The following is a 15747-nucleotide window of genomic DNA, read 5'->3' as shown; positions in this document are numbered from 1 at the left end:
GTATTCGCTGGTCATCACCGACCTAACTACTAATCCGGCCCTTACTAACTTATTTATAGGAGAGCGGACAGGGCGTTTTATCTAGATCCCACTTCTAAGTACCGCTATCCATTTTGACGAGAACTTGATAATGCTTGTAGTTTCAACATGGATGTGGTATAACCCTCCATAGCCGCCCACTCAATCAAACTCCAATCTGCCCTGTCATCCATCCTCCTGTGAATTCAACGCTTTAAAAAAGTTTAAAGCGTTTGTTCATTTCTTTGTGCTTGAACTTTCCGAACGCTCAAGTCATGTCGGCTTTCGTATCGACTTCCCGAGACAGGAGCGGAACTGCTTGCGAGGCAATCTGGCCGAGGGTACGTCTCGTGTGAAGATGAAGATGATAACGTCGAGATGAGTTACGATGATAGCCTCCTAGCATCCAACTATGCACTACAGAATATTCCATCATCAGAGGCCCTGCCACATCAGAACAGCCAGGCCTAAAGCCAACGGGCCGCCGAGCCAGACGCCCGTGGGCGCAGAACCGTTGGAATCATCGTTACTAGCGTCTCCGTCGGACGTAGCCCCTTGAGCCGCAGCGGCCCTTGGGGAGCCGGAGCCCGTGGGAGATGGAGCGGAATCGCTGCTTGCTGGCGAAGAAGCCGACGGGGATGAAGAACTTGAAGACGATGGCGTGGGTGGTTTGGGGCACGGGTTCTCGTACACAAACTGCTCAGGTGCGCCGCTGCAAGTCTGGGCCTTCTCGGGATCAAAGGTGCCGCTAGAGTACATCCAGCAAGAGCCCGGGGCGTGCGGCGAGTTGCTAGGGTTGTTGGGGTTGAAAACAGCGTAGCTGCAGGAATCGGCCTCGACACACTGCGACAGACAGTTCGAGGAACTACTGCTGGCGGAGCAACTGTAGAAGCAGTCGTCGTCGGGCGCAGGGTACCCGCAGACCGTGGCGACGGCAGAGGGCGACGCGGTAGCCTCGCAGGCACCGGCACCGGCGGTCGGGGTCGGGGTCGGCTCCGCATCGCCGCAGTCGGGCTTGTCGTAGACGGACAGGAAGTCGCAGCCCGTGGTGCCGGCGCTCTCGTCGAAGGTTTCACCCGGGTACAGCCAGCATGTGCCGGTGCCGGTGTAGGGGTTGCCTGCGGCGAAGATGACAAAGTCGCATGGCTGGTGCTCGTTACAGTATTCCCAGCAGTGGGCTTTTCCTGAGCTGGCGACGGCGAAGTTCGGGCCTGGCGGCTTGTAGTCGCAGAGAGTGGTGATGAGAGAAGCCGTGCAGTCCGATACCTCAGGAGGGGGTTCGGGATATTGTTGCGCAAGGACTGCTAGAGCATTTGTGAGGGCGATCGATGCCCAGAAGGGGGTGGTCTTCATGGTTGCGTGCGTTGCGAACGAGGGTGGTGGATGAACAAGGGAAAGAATAGAATATTGAAATCTGGGGAACCGTCAAGTAGAAGTATAAGGAATTCTGGGCAGGAACTCAGGGGTTCTATAGAAATAATGCTGCCTAATCTGACATAGACAGGGGTAAGGAATCCTCCGCGATGAGAATCTTACTATTTGCCCGCATAAAGGGGAGTCCTGACGGACTGTAGAGTCCTTTCACTGGCCCGGACTTGATGACAAAGTAACTATAAGCGTGAACAATGACGGGGCATGTTGTTAGGCAGTTTCCTCAGGCAAGCGGTATTGAAAATGTTGAATTGAGCTAATGTGTGCGCGAAAGGCGGGACCCGAGCTTTCTAGTCAGTATAGTTATAGATAGCAGGAGTATATAAGGGAACGCCTTATAAGGAGGTCGGTCTCTCTCCTATGCCTGATCCTAAAAGAACAGAATCGAAAAAGGGAAAAAAAAATAAAAAGGAAAAAAAAAGGAAAATAAAAAGGAAAATAAAAAGGAAAAAAAAAGGAAAATAAAAAGGAAAATAAAAAGGAAAAAAAAAGGAAAATAAAAAGGAAAAAAAAAAGGAAAAAAAAAACATACAACACCGGGTATTCGCTGGTCGTCACCGACCCAACTACTAATCCGGCCCTCACTGGCTTATCTATGGGAGAGCGGACGGGATCCCGAGCTTTCCAGTGGGTATGGTCGTATGTGACAGTACTCTGTACGGGAAGCTCTTATAAGGCCACGATGGGAAGACATGCAACACCGGATTTCTCCTGGTGCATCGACACCTTCAAACGATAGAAGACCGCAGTCCTGGATCTCCTTACGAGTTGCAGTGTGCATATTGCTCATGCGGCGAGGCATCAATGCTATAGCTCCAACCCTCGTCCACCATGTTCGTCATCTTACTATCCTCATGGAGAAGTGCCTTCGAGATGGTGAGATTATCTTATAATTACGCGCTACACGATGCTATTAGTTGGTCAAGCAAGGGTCGACAGAATGATCTCGAAGAAATATTCCCCGAAACAGGCGGCGGGCAGTTCGCAAAGAACCAGCCGAGGATAGAGCGATGCTGTGGCCTGTGATGAAGATCATTCAGACTATTCTTCAAGTTTGCATGCCGGTGTTAGACTCTTGCATCATGAGTGTGTGTCGAATCAAGGCCGCTTCAACATCTGTATAGAAGATGATTGCTCGACAGGCTACTATGCTACGAGGCCCGTCATCCTGACATGCCCTGCATGCAGCATTGGCGCCCAGATAATGAATTCCGGTCATCATCGCTCCCACTGCCGTTGGCCTGCCCTCAATCCAATTGCACCGCGGACTGCCAGCGTGTGATGGTGTGTGGATGTGGGAATTGGGACTGGTTCTGCGGCCTGCCCCTTTTTTCCCCTTTTCCACCCTCTGATATAAATGCCCCTTGGAGCAAATGGAATCGCTAGGGCAGAGTAACCGCGGACGGTAGAGGACGCATCCTTTCACGTTTTCTGTCGAGTGGTCAGGTGGCCGTGACGCCGCACCATAGCCCCAGGGCTTAGCTGAGGCCGCCGCTGAGACAGAGCAATCCCACGAATAGGGGCGGACGGCGGTTCGCGCGACCCCTGCCAACACATAAGGGGGAATCCGCTTAACAAGGAGAGGGTCGTGGTATTAAATACAAGTCGTCGGCCTTTATTAGAGACTCCTATTTCGTATTTTGCTTCTCGCATGCAATTTATGAAAGCGTTTGATTCAACTCTAATTGTGCCAACTTCTCATACTCCCTGTGTCGTGATACCCATCAGCACATAGAGACCAAGAACAGCTGAAGGACTTGAGGAGCTAAATCCAACAGCGGCCCAGAATCATCCATCCACCGCCCATCGACCAACGCAGAACCCACCACTACAGTGTACCAACTGCACAATGTCTGGCGCCGAAGCGGCCACCGTCGTGGGCCTCGTCACGGGGATTATCACGCTCCTCGGCACCATCCGGTCCATCCACAGCGGAGTCAAAGACGCAAGAGGCCTCCCCGAAGCCTTCCACCAAGTCGCCGAGAGGCTCCCCCTCGCCCAGGACACGCTCAAAGTGATCGAAGCCTACATCGACGACCGAATCGCCCACGGCGACACCTGCGAGGCCATGCGGCCCACCGTCGAGGCGTGCAAGGAGAAGGCTTGCCGCCTGGAAAAGATCTTCGAAAAGGTGGCGCCGCAGCCCGACGCTTCGCGGCTCGATCGCTACCGCAGCGTCGCGCGGCTTTTGGGCAAGGGCAGCCGCGTCGAGTCGCTGATGACGGGGATCCTGGCCGACCTGCAACTCCTGGCGCAGGCCCACGGCCTGCGTGCGACGGCGGTGACGGCCGCCGAGGTGGACGGCAAGCTGGCCGACGCCATCCGGGAGCTGGCGGAGGCGCCGCCCTCGCTGCCCGAGCCAGAGGACGACGTGTCCATCACGCAGTCCCATTGGGGGTCCGGCCACAACATTGCCGGCGACTTTGTGCAGGGGTCCAAGATTGGGAGCTTCTCGGGGACCGCATACCTCGGGCCGGTCACCCAACAGGGTATGCACTAAGAGCTTTCCGATGCTCTGGCCTTTATTTTTACTTTTTATTTTGTATTATTTTGTATTACTTTCTTTTCTTGAAAAAGAAAGGGGGGAAGGGAGGGGGAGGTGGTCCGTTTGACCCATGCCTGTTGCTTGCACAATATGTATTTTACGCCTCATTCATTCATTGCCCACTTTCACTGCCATGATGTGCGCCGTGTGCTTCGTGCAGCTGACCAGCACTGCCCGCAGTTTCTGCCGACCCCGTGGATAGAGCCCTCCGGATCCTGCGCGAGAACCCTAGGACGCCCGCGCGACTCCGGCAGAGAGAGAGGGTGCCGCGCAAGACCGAGGGGACATGCGAGTGGCTGGCCCAAGACGAAAGGTATCTCCAATGGCGAGAACGCGACGGCTCGCCCGTCTTATGGGTGTCCGGCGGACCGGGCCGGGGGAAGACCATGCTGGCCATCTCGGTGGTGGAGGACATGGAGCGCAGAAAGGCCGACGACGAGGTGCTCCTGTCCTTCTTCTGCAACAACGGGGACGACGACTGCAACACGCCGGCGGCCATCTGGGCGGACCTGTCGTGCCAGCTGCTCGACCAACGGAGGCACCTGGTCGAGCATGTCCTGGACCACTTCGCCGCCTCGGGCGAATGCCGCGTGTCGGTGGCGACTATATTCGAGACCCTGCTGAGGCACCTCGAGCAGCGCGTCATCTGCGTGCTGGACGGTTTGGACGAGTGCGACGTGCCCGAGACTGACCTGGCGCAGTTCCTGCAGAAACTGGAGCACATCTTCTCGCGGGGGAGACGGGGAAACACAGCCGCCGCCAAGCTGCTCATCTTCTCCCGCGACCAGCCAAGGTGCGTCGGAGCCGTGCTTGCGGCGCACCCGTCCGTCGACCTGGAGCAAGATGCCGCGGCCCGGGTGGAAAGTGACGCCAAGACGCACATCTCGGCCAAGATGCGCGAGCTCGAGGAGCAAGGCATGCTCGAAAAGGACCAGTTGCAGACGGTCAGGGAGTACCTCGAGGCGCACGCCAGCGGCACCTTCCTGTGGGTGGGATACGTGGCGTTCGAGCTCAGCTACAAGCCCTGGGAGGAGGTGGAGCCGATCCTGAGAAGCATCCCGAAGGATTTGGCCGGCGTTTACGAAAGGATACTCGGGCAGATCGACGACAGGTTAAGAAACGACAAGGAGACGGCCAAGAGGCTCGAGGTGATTCTCCAATGGGTCGTCCTGTCCCAGCGTCCTCTCACGGTGGAGGAATTAGCGACGGCAACCAGGAAAGGGGATATGGGCGATGCAAGTCCCGAAGATGTCGCGAGAGACGAGCTCCACGTCCGATCCATCGTCTCGCTGTGCGGATATCTCATCCGAATCATGGACAGCGCAGGACCCGACCGCCACGGCGGAGAAATCCATCTCTTGCACCAATCTGCGAGAGAGTATCTCCTGGGACACAGAGGCCCGCGCGACGCCGCCTCCTCCCGCAGCTCGGACATATTTCGCGTCGATCGGGGAAAGGGACACCAGTTGCTCGCCGACACCTGCCTGACGCACATCGAGGACGCTTTCCCGAAAGAGCTGCTGGCGGACCAAGACGTACGCATGTCCTCCTTTCTCGAGTACGCCGTCGTCCACTGGCCAGAGCACTCGCGGCACGTGCCGTCCAACCCGTTCCTCGGCAACTCGGGGGATCCCTTTGATTTCTCACGTCCGTTCTGGAAACAAGGCGAGACGCGAAAGGCGTGGCGGCGGAGTTACTGGCGGCTCGTCGGGGACGCGAAAGGAACGCCGATGGACTTTACGCGATTACACCTGGCGGCGTACTTTGGCATCTTTCCATTGGCCTCCAAATTGCTGGCGGCGGCGACGGAGCTCAAGTACAAGCTACGGAGTTGGGTTCACTATAGGGACAGCTTCGACCGGACCCCTCTACTATGCGCCGCCCAGAGGGGCCATGCCAGCCTCGTCAGGCTTCTGCTCCGAAACGGCGCAGATGTCGACGCCCAGGACGATAAGGGCCGAACCGCGCTCCACCATGCGGCCAAGCAAGGTTACAGGGAGGTGGTCTCCATCCTGCTCAGGCACGGAGCCGACGTCGACTTGCGAGAAGAGGGCGGCGGGACACCTCTAGCCCGGGCCATCGACAACGGGTACGAGGATATCATCAAGGCGCTGCTCGCGAGCCAGGCGCGCGTAGACTACACGTACTTGATCCCGCCACGGCTAGACGACGACAAGCTAGGGGCCGAAGACGTCGCGGTCGAGACGCAGGCGGCGTCGGACCTCTGGGTGGCGGAGCGGCGCGGGGGAGTTGTCGGCGCGAGCGCGGTCGTTGTGACGGAGTATTTTACCCGGGATAAGGGGATACTAGAGCACGCAGCAGTCACTCTCGACCACCTCTTCTTCGACAGCCTGTTTTATTCGCTGTTTCTGCACGCGCAGGCCCGCACACGCGCCGAGGAGCGGCTACGGACCCGGGAGCGCTCGCCGCTTCTGCGAGCGGTTGAGAATGGAAACTGCGCCATTATCAGCTTGTTACTCGACGTAGCGAAAGCCAACGTGGAGGGTACGGACAAGGACGGGCGCAGCCCGTTATCGTGGGCTGCCGAGCGGGGGCGGGAGGCCGTCGTTGCGCTGTTGCTCGGGGCCGGCGCCAAGGTCCTGGCGAGGGATAAGAACGGGCTGACGCCGCTCTCGTGGGCGTGCGAAGCAGGGCACGGGCGTGTCGTTGAGTTGCTTCTGGAGGGAGTGGGAGCTAACCTCGAAGAACTGCGGGGCGTAGACGGTGCGCGGGCGCTCCTATGCGCTGCCACCGCCGGGCACGCGGGTATTGTGACGATGCTGCTAGGGAGCGGGATCGATCCCGACGCCGCGGACAATCATGGCCGTACAGCGCTGATGTATGCGGCGGCGGGTGGGCATGAGGTGGTCGTTGAAACACTGCTGGCGGCTGGGGTCGATGTTGCGGCGGAGGACAAGAATGGCCAGACGGCGTCCTTTTATGCCGTGATGAATAACCGGGAAGGGGTTGTTCAATTGTTACCGCGACGTATGGATGCCGATACATCGGCGTAGGTCAGTCTTAACCGGGAGAGACGGAGTCGGCCCCGAGTCTCAAACGCCGGGCATCCACGTGACCGACCGGGCGTATTATATAAGCAAGAGTCCTGAGCTATCTATTCACTCGGGATCAGGAGGAAGATTCCGATATTCAGTATACCTATATAGAGCCCTGGGATTCGTAATAGAAGGCTATAAGAGTATAGACTGAATAAGATACGCAGAAAGTATAAGTATTTACGTTAAGCAGAAAAAATAGTATACTCTAGAATATTTAATAGTTAGGAGAAAGCAAGATTTTAAAGCGGTATATTAATAGATATAAAATTTATATGGTATAGACTTGTATTTATCTAACCTCGGCGATAGGTATTCGAAATAGTGGTGTATAATATGCAAAAATAAATCGTAGAATAAAAGAAAGACATAATTCCCTCTCCTCTCCTTATTCTACGCCGTTTCCTTTTCATCTTACCGGTACTCGTGTCTTGATACTAAACAAGGATATAGAAAAGGAAGCAAGCGTGCAACGTGTTTATGCTGTTCTCTATACATAGAACTGGTTATAGAACAGACGAACGAGTTACGCAGCATAATCTCTTATACGAGCGAGCAAAACGTATAGGTCACCGACATCAAAGCGAAGTGTTATGCGTAACGACCAGGAACTTATATTGGACTCGGGGATGCTAAACTGCAGCTAGATCTCCCGAGACTGCCCTGATGCAGGTTCTGCGCCTGGAATAGGAGCTTCACCATTGCCCCAGTGCCTCTCGAGCACCGGAAAAGACCTCGTATGTCCACGTGCGTACATCGTAACCATCATCATTTAAGGCTGGCACTGCGAGTACCAAGGGTTAAGCTCAACGCAGGTGGTGCCGGACACGCAAGGCCGGGGCGCGGGCCAGTCCTGGGAATTGCACTGTCCCCAGACCTCGACGGCATCGCCCGAGGGGGGAGGGGAAGAGGGAGGCGGGTTGGTAGGGGGAGGGTTGGTAGGGGGAGGATTGGTAGGAGGAGGGTTGGAAGGAGGAGGAGGGGTGGGCGACGGCACGTTGAAGACGGGGTAGTTTCCGTCGTCGTGGCGGCGGCAGCCGGAGCGGTTGATAAGCTCGGCGGGGCACTGGACGCGGCGCCAGTTGACGTCGGGGTTGTCGGCGTTGTTGAACCAGTTGTAGCGCCAGTTGCAGCCGGCCTGGAGGGAGGCGGGGAGCTGCGAGCACTGGCTTGGGCTGGTGGTGCCGCCGTAGCGGTTGCCGGGGAACTGGAAGCCGAATTGCGGCGTGCAGCCGTCAAAGATTCCGAGGCCTGTACGTGTTAGTATGGGGATGTAGCTGAAAATGAAAGGAGAGACGAGGGGTTCGTACCTCCGCCGGGCATCAGGATATCAAAGTGGTTGTGGCCGAGATCACCGCCTGTTTGAAAGTCAGTCTCCTGGACGAGAAACGAGGGGTGGCCAGGCATTACCGGTGTTAGTCGACTGGACGACCATGGTCTTGCCAGCCACGGGGCCCGAGGTGAACTCCAGACTGCACATCGCAACGGTCAGCAAGACAAAGGGTCCGGGGACAAGGGCCGAACGCACGCGTAACAGGCGCAGCACCACGACGACTCGGTGCCGCCGCTAATGGCAGTGGCAGCGAAACCCATGGCGACATTGTCGTTGACGGCCCACGGCTGGTTGTTGGAGCAAGTGAACGCCACGCCGTTGCTGTCGCAGCCGCTCCGGGCATCGGGGCCGAGCGGGTTGTCGTTCCGGTCGCACGTGCGGGCCGGGGCGCTGACGGGCGCCTTGTCGGGCCAGGCGCACGAGGGCTTGCAGCAGTCCCAGTACCTGAAAGCAGGGGGTTAACTAAGTGATCGCCGCAAGGGAGAAATAGAGTCGAATAAGAGCGGCATGCAGGGAAATCAAGGGGAGACATACCTGGTGGTTCGGCCGCTTCCAGACGAAGCTTGGCCTACCACGGCACCAGCCAGGGCAAGGAGGGGAAGGGCGGACCGCATGGTGATGTAGAAGAGACTGTAGATCGTCGTCGATCTATTCCGTAACTCTCAAAAGCTCGGGGGGATTTAACAATTAGGAGGTGGGATGGGGATGGCTCCTAAGTGTCACGAATACATCCGGCAGCAGTATTGTCGATCAGGGGAACGCCGAACGTCTCGACAACATATATATACCTATACAAATACTATATAAATATGGAAAAAAGAGGGGGTGCCCAGTCCATGGTTGATGGCCGCGTCTCCCATCAGAAAGGGGCAAGTGCGGCCACTCGTCTCCGTCGGTCCGTCCGCCATAGATTCTTGTCTTGACGCTACCAAGGCTGCCGGGCATGGGTCCCCATCTCCATTTATAGCGGCTCGGAGGTACTGTGGGCATTGGCGTGGGGAAGGGAAAGCAAAGAACTTGGTTTGGACCAGGTAGAAGCAGTGGGGTGCCCCTTTGATCCTTTTGCTGGTGATATAGGTTGTATGTCCTTGGCATAAGAAGAGAGAGAGACAGAGAGAGACATCGGAGATATCGTCTCGGGGTCCCCCAAAGCGGCATGACCAAAAGAGATGCATGTGGGAAACCTGACGGACGGGGAAGTGGAGGGGACACGTCCGAGCACCAAGAGATTTGATGACAGGGGTTCTGAAGCTCGGAGGCTTGGATCCGAGAAGAGCCAGAGATTGTCCGCTTTTAGCATCTCCACCGCGTCCCAACTGGGCAGAAATAAACAACATTGAAGGCAAAAAACGAACCCGTCATGGATTGAGGGCCATGGTTTTAAAGAGGGAGTGCCGGCGAGAGACGGAATGGACTGTGATTGTCAACACCAAGCCGACCATCGCGACATGCCATGCATCCCTTCAATGTTTAAAAGTCGGCGAGTGACAAGACGGTGCACTGCGTACTATTTATACACTGAATACAGTACCTATGTGCAGCCCACAGGCTATACAACGTAAACACCGGGTAGCCTGGGAGGCATGCCGCTGCAAAGGATGTCATGTAAGTGGCGGACCTACATAAAGTCACATTAGAATGGAGACGAGGATAGCCAAGACACGGGATTCGGAGAAGAGACAATCAGAATACGTTGTACGTTCGTTGTATACACGAAACACCGACAGGTGTACAACGTACTGCATGTCTGCATGTCGGCGTGATATATTAACAACATCCGCCTCAGATCCGTTCGTGGAGTCGTAACCATCATGTAGCATAAACCATCGCCATGGTCTCTCTAACGCGCTGTATACGTTGTCGTTGTACACTCATCCATTCCCACCTCTTGTCCACGCGCTTCGTCATTAATCTGCCCAGAAATCTATCCATCTTGGCATCCCTTGACGCCGAACTCCTTTCCCAAAGAGCCGCTTAAAAGCACAAACGAAGAAATTGACGCAGCGTCGCGTCGTACCGCCTCGTCCAACTGCACAATATGCTGTACATCCGTGCCTGTCGTCCCTTCTTTCATCCATCTTGGGGCGAATGAATGAATCGCCATCCTCCATGTCGAATCGTCCCCAACGGCTTCACGCCCCAGCAAAGCCTGAACTCCCGCTGAGCACCCGACTTCCCAACGCCTTGGTCCGACTTCCCAGAGCCACTGCGCCCACCTCGGGACCATCCCCTCCGCCGGCGCCGTGCATCTCCGAAAGCCTCTTGGTCACCATCTCCGGGTCCGGTTCGTCGTCCCCGATAAATGTCCAGCTTTCCTCTTCCTCCGCCTCCGACGCGTCCGCACCACCATCGACCTCCGTCTTTTCCGCCGCCGTCTTATTCTTGCCCGCCTTGCGCTGGATCAGACCGTGTGCGTACTCGAGGTCGCGGTAGATGAATTGGATCGCCGTTTCAACCCCGTTTTCCTAAAATGGCAAAAAGAACACCAAGTCAGTAAGCCCCATGCACGACACATCGGCAGTGCACCACATACCTTGCGAATCTGCTCCCCCAGCACCCTCGCCTTGACAATCATCCGTTCGTTATGCGTCGCCTCCCAGAGCGCACGTCCAAACGTCATAGCCCCCCACTTCTTCAGACATATGCCCACCCCTAAATCTTCCACTCGACCGCCAAAGAAGAACTGGTCGCCAAAGAAAGGCCGTATGATCGTCGGGATGCCCGCGCGCAAGCTCGCCCCCGTCGTGCCGCTCCCTCCGTGGTGAGCCGCCGCGTCCATCTGCCGGAACAGCCAGTCGTGCGGCGCGCTCTTGATGACGAAAATCTCCTCCGGTATGTCCGGCTCCTTGCGCCTGCCCGCCGTTGGCCCCGACATCGCGTCGCTGCCGTCGCCCGTGCCATCGTCGCCCTTGCCGTCGTCCTGTGGCCGCGGCTCGTCCTTCGTGAGCCGGTCCGACCAACCCTTGGAGAGGACGCAGCGGACATCGGCCTTGAGCACCGCGTCGATCACGTCCTGCGTCATCTTGGCCACGTCGTTGACAATAATAGATCCGAACCCGACATACACCAACTTCTTCCCCTCCGCCCGCGCCTTGGCGATGAAATCCGCCAGATCCCGAGGCGGCTGGTAGTCGGCCCCCTCGTCGAGGAACCAGTACCCCGTGACGCGGATCCAGTCCGAGTAGTCGAGAGGCGGCGCCACCACCGACGGCGAAAAGTTGTACAGAAACGGGACCTTGTTCGGCTGCATCTTCTCGAGGCTCGTGCTGGGAAGCCCCAGCGCGCTGTTGCGCCAGCGGTTGATCTGCCCCGCCGTCGCCTTCCAGAAAATGTTGTCGAACATGACGTACGTCATGTAGTTGTAGGCCCCGCCCATCCTGTATTCGCCCATGACGAACGCGTGCGGGTAGGCCCGCGTTCGCGTCCACGGCATCGTGAACGCCCGGAAGAAAGGGATCCCGAGCGCCTCGGCGATGTGTATGCCCGCCATGACGCTGGGGCTCTCGATCAGCAGATCCGATCCCTGGCACGCCCTCCACGCCGACTGCAGCAGGTCGTCCAGCCACCCGCGGAACGTCGAGTTGGCTTCCCGCAGGAACGACCACGTGAACACGCCGTTCTCGATGCACAGCCGCATGAGCTCCGCCGGGTCGCCGTCCACCTCGGCGAATTCCACCCCGTGACCCTCGACCCAGCCCCGGAACTCGGCGTGCGTCGCGATGCGGACCTGGTGACCTTCCGCCAGCAGGCCCTTGGCCAGCGCAATGTACGGCTGGACGTCGCCCCTCGAACCGATCGTCAGGCACGTGATCCTCAGCGGCCGCGGCGGCTTGTACCGGAGGAGCGAGTCCTTCGGATCGTCGTACAGGATCGTGGGTGCATCGCGGCAATCCGACGTCGTCTGCCGCGGGAGCTGGATCTCGTGGTCGGGGAATTCTTCCTGCCGGGCCTCCTTGAGCGCCTGTCGTTCGGCCAACGCACACGCGGCGTCTTGCCGATCCGCGTGGCCGATGGTGCCCGCGCCGTCCAGGAAACGGAACCGCTCGATGCTCTTGAGCAGCGCGCCAAAGCAGTCGTCGCGGACGTCTTGCTGGTTAAACTCGAAAAAGAGCTCCTCGTGGCCGCGAATCACCACGCAGAGACCCGAGTAGCCGAATCGGAACCCCTTCTCCTTGTGCACATTCTCCACGTCCTTGAGCGGGAGGATGAGCTTCGTGCGCGTGCCCGGCAGGAGGCTGCGGAAGCACAGCGACCGGTCGCTCAGGTACAGCTTGCCGTAGAGCGGGAGCACGCGGAAGAGGAAGCCAAAGTACGTCGCCTGCAGCTTCTCCGTCTCGGGCAGCGCGAAATGCGCGCGGAACCGCTCCGTCGACTGCTGCACGTTCCCCTCGCCGTCTTCGTAGAGATCCTCGTCTTCTTCCCTCATCTCCGCCGGCGCGTCGTAGTGCTTCCGACCCCCCTTCCACATGCCCGACACCTTCTCGACGTACCCCATGGATTCGGCGGCGATGAGGGAGCTCATCCGCCGGCCCGACCGGTTGAGGTACTCGGCAAAGGCACCCACCCTCTGGAGGGGGTACGTGATGGTATGGAGCGACGGCGCCGCGGAGGCTTCGGGGTGCTGCTGGCCGGCGTAGGTGGCGAGCGTCGTCGGCGGAAGGGCCGGGGAGCTCGCCGACTTGTGCTGCTGTGCCAGGGGCGGGCGGCGTCCCCGGTCCTCCCCGGACGGCGAATCGGATCGACCGACGGTCGGGTTTTGAAAGACGTCGCTGCGCCGTAAGATCTGGCTGGCCGAAGGGTCTTCGACCGAGGAGGCGGCGAGAGCCGAGTAGCTCGGATCCTCCGTGGACGACCTCGCAAACGAATCGGAATACTCGTGCTTGTCCGGGTGAGGCGACGGCGACGCGGGCACGTCCCCGAGGCGGTGCATGCTCGCGGACCGGTGCCCGCTAAACGTCCGGGGAGAGCGGTCGCGGGAGACGCTCGACATGTCGGTGCTCCTCCTCCGGCGAAGCCCCCTAAATACGTCGGGGCTGCTACGGAGTGTATCGAGACCACCCCGGGACCCGTCCTGGCTCGCGCCGGGACGCGCGGCGTTGGGGCTGGCCGGGGCCATGGGGCTCAACGTCGCCTTGACGGCTTCGGGAAGCCGTGCCGTCCTGATCTTGTGGGGGATGCGGCCGCGTCGTTTGGTCATGGATGATGGTCGACCGGCGGATTGACCCGAGGTGGTGGTGGTGGTCGTTTCGGACGCGGCATCATCGACGGCTTCTACCCTAGTCACGACTTCTTTCTGTCGGGCCGAGGCGTCTTCAAAGAGGATTCTGAGGACGCTGATGGCCTCCTTCCCGAAACTAAAAAAGGAGAAGAAGTACTCGTCGATGGCAAAGGTCTCGTCGTTGTCGATGACACGAATCTTACACGTGTCGGCAAACTGCAACATCTGAGTGTCCTCAATGTCGATGATGTTGTCGATGGGCAGGGAGATCTTGACACTGTCGCCGTCGTTGTGGGAGCGGAATATGACGCGCTGGAGGCTCTCGACCCATTCCTTGGCGCTGGGGGCGCTATCTGCGCGGAAGTAGTAGGTGCGGTTGCTGGTCGTGACGGTGAAATGTAGGCCATCCTTGTTCTTGTCGGTGATGCTGGCAGAAATGCCGTAGCGCAAATCAATCTGGCCGCTGGGAAAGTAGAGGTTGGACGGTTCGCGGTAGTAGGCGAGAACGTCTCCTTTGAGGCGGAACCAGTAGCGGTTATACTTTGGGTTGCGTTTGCCGCTTTTGGAGAGGTAACCTGACTTGACCACTTCGTTCTGTGGGATGGGCACGAGGGTCAGTATCGCTTTGACTTGTGAAATGCGACGCGGGTGGCGCAACGTACCGCCTTCTTCGGAAGGTAGGCATAGAAGCAGACGTGCTTGGCCGTTATGTACATGTAGCCCTGCAACAAGACGGTTTGGAGGAGCCAACATGGGTATTCTTTAGGAGGGGTCAGTACGGTCTATGGTCCTGCTAGGGCCAACGGCAGAAGAGTATAATGAATGGGGATGATGGGCGGAATGGATTGTACGAGGTGACTGCAGGAGGAAAACAAAGAGGCACCAACCTTCAATGACCTCCTCGGGTTCGGAAAACTCAAAGATTTGGGCAAGGCGGATGGCTAAAGGGCTCGGTTTCGTGTCGACACCCAGGTCGGAGGCGCTAGTTTCGTCGCTGCCGTCCTCGTCCTCCGGGGGACGGTCATGATCGAAGCTGGGGCGCAGTGACCGATCGGCCCGGGCCTCGAGCATCCTGCTCATGACCGGGGCCCGTCTTGGTGGGTGGTCACCGGCCTGGGACGAGGCGGCGGAGGACGATGCTTGGGCGTCGGAATGAAACGATTCGTTCGTGTCGTCGGAAGGAGACTCGGACTGCTGCTGCTGGCTGGACTGTTTCGACTGCCTGGTCACCTTTTCGGGCAAACGGGGAAGGGCGGCCAGAGTGCGGGCGAGTTTCTGTCTGGCACGGCTGCGGGAAGAAGGCCTCCTGTGCGGCCCGGGAGCGCCGCCGAGTAGGGCGGATTGGGCGGTGGAGGTATGTGTATCGTCGGGACCGGAGCGGTGGCGACGATGATGAGGGCCCATGTGGCGGTCAGAGCGGTCGGGGCGATGGCGATGATGGAGAGGAGCGGCCGAGAGACGGCTCGGATCATCGGGGTCGTCCTCGTCGTCGCTCGACTGGCCTTCGAACCTATCGTGAAAGTTGACACGGGATCCGGCGGCGGCGATGAGACCAAAGATGCTTTGATTCATGTGCATGAGCATGGATGGGCCTTGGGCGGGGACGAGGTCTTCCTCGTCGTCACTCTCATCACCGCCCTTTAATCGATCGGGGAGATCCATGGTTGTGGAGAAGGTGTCGCTTTTCCTGTTTTTCTGAAGCTTCCGGCTGACACGCCTCCTCGAACCTTCTTCCAATGGCGGTGATGAAATGGGGCGGCCTGAGGCGTGTGGCTGTGGTGAGGGCGAAGAGGAGCGCGCCATCTTGGGTGTAAGAGGGGGAGGACGGGGAAATAAAAAAGAATAAAGTCAACGTGTGACTTGTCGTCGGGCAGATAACAAGCCAGCACAGCAGGAAACGGATGCAGCCACAGTGGTGGTGAGACTGACGTGCCTGCCTATGCGGACCAGCAAGATGAGGCTTGCTTAAGTGGATCTTGACAACACGCTTCGTCTTGTCGACCGGTGGTGACCTTTTTTTGTTTCTTCTTCTTTCCCTTTCCGCTTATTCTTGTTTCCAACGTCAAGTGATTGTAAGGGTATTCGTTGAATGGAACCGATACTCGAAACTCCCACCGGAAACACTGCCTGGGCTAAAGGAGCGTTG

At 58.1% G+C, this 15747-nt stretch overlaps 5 protein-coding genes across 5 annotated transcripts; 2 read left to right on the top strand and 3 right to left on the bottom strand.

Annotated features, from left to right (window-relative positions):
- Positions 1 to 34: 34 nt before the first annotated feature.
- Positions 35 to 1387, bottom strand: ACRALDRAFT_1066330 (uncharacterized protein). Its single transcript, XM_071017326.1, has one exon. It carries the CDS (start codon positions 1369 to 1371, stop codon positions 454 to 456), a length of 918 nt encoding a protein of 305 aa, XP_070870884.1. The 5' UTR covers positions 1372 to 1387; the 3' UTR covers positions 35 to 453.
- Positions 1388 to 2280: 893 nt separating this feature from the next.
- ACRALDRAFT_213790 (uncharacterized protein) lies at positions 2281 to 2731 on the top strand (the record flags this gene model as incomplete). Its single annotated transcript, XM_071024137.1, has 4 exons — positions 2281 to 2325; positions 2389 to 2471; positions 2503 to 2513; positions 2553 to 2731. The coding sequence occupies 4 exons, from the start codon at positions 2281 to 2283 to the stop codon at positions 2729 to 2731; spliced, it is 318 nt and encodes a 105-aa protein (XP_070870883.1).
- A 360-nt stretch (positions 2732 to 3091) lies between these two features.
- Positions 3092 to 6935, top strand: ACRALDRAFT_1083796 (uncharacterized protein; the record flags this gene model as incomplete). Its single annotated transcript, XM_071019514.1, has 4 exons — positions 3092 to 3938; positions 4175 to 5641; positions 6176 to 6833; positions 6933 to 6935. Coding segments are annotated over exons 1-4 (2768 nt in total), but the record flags the coding sequence as incomplete, so codon positions are not given.
- Positions 6936 to 7645: 710 nt separating this feature from the next.
- Positions 7646 to 9137, bottom strand: ACRALDRAFT_1083795 (carbohydrate-binding module family 1 protein). Its single transcript, XM_071019513.1, has 5 exons — positions 8918 to 9137; positions 8579 to 8827; positions 8461 to 8522; positions 8361 to 8408; positions 7646 to 8301 (listed from the first exon to the last, which is right to left on the bottom strand). Exons 1-5 carry the CDS (start codon positions 8995 to 8997, stop codon positions 7823 to 7825), a joined length of 918 nt encoding a protein of 305 aa, XP_070870881.1. The 5' UTR covers positions 8998 to 9137; the 3' UTR covers positions 7646 to 7822.
- Positions 9138 to 10515: 1378 nt separating this feature from the next.
- On the bottom strand, positions 10516 to 15404 carry ACRALDRAFT_2114790 (glycosyltransferase family 1 protein; the record flags this gene model as incomplete). The annotated part of the gene is made up of 4 exons (XM_071023705.1): positions 10516 to 10848; positions 10917 to 14195; positions 14264 to 14361; positions 14489 to 15404. The coding sequence occupies 4 exons, from the start codon at positions 15402 to 15404 to the stop codon at positions 10516 to 10518; spliced, it is 4626 nt and encodes a 1541-aa protein (XP_070870880.1).
- Between the last annotated feature and the right edge of the window lie 343 nt (positions 15405 to 15747).

This window comes from Sodiomyces alcalophilus, assembly GCF_042370955.1.
Source record: "Sodiomyces alcalophilus JCM 7366 unplaced genomic scaffold ACRALscaffold_11, whole genome shotgun sequence".
Taxonomy (NCBI): Eukaryota; Fungi; Ascomycota; class Sordariomycetes; order Glomerellales; family Plectosphaerellaceae; genus Sodiomyces; species Sodiomyces alcalophilus.
This window is presented reverse-complemented; position numbering and strand designations above follow the sequence as displayed.

Bases quoted from the DNA above. Each gene is read 5' to 3' on its own strand.
- ACRALDRAFT_1083795 (XM_071019513.1), bottom strand. From the start codon at position 8,997: ATGCGGTCCGCCCTTCCCCTCCTTGCCCTGGCTGGTGCCGTGGTAGGC. The intron at 8,828-8,917 runs GTATGTCTCCCC...CCCTGCTTTCAG, and splicing joins GGAAGCGGCCGAACCACCAG to GTACTGGGACTGCTGCAAGC. The intron at 8,409-8,460 runs GTAATGCCTGGC...ACTTTCAAACAG, and splicing joins CGTCCAGTCGACTAACACCG to GCGGTGATCTCGGCCACAAC.
- ACRALDRAFT_1066330 (XM_071017326.1), bottom strand. From the start codon at position 1,371: ATGAAGACCACCCCCTTCTGGGCATCGATCGCCCTCACAAATGCTCTA.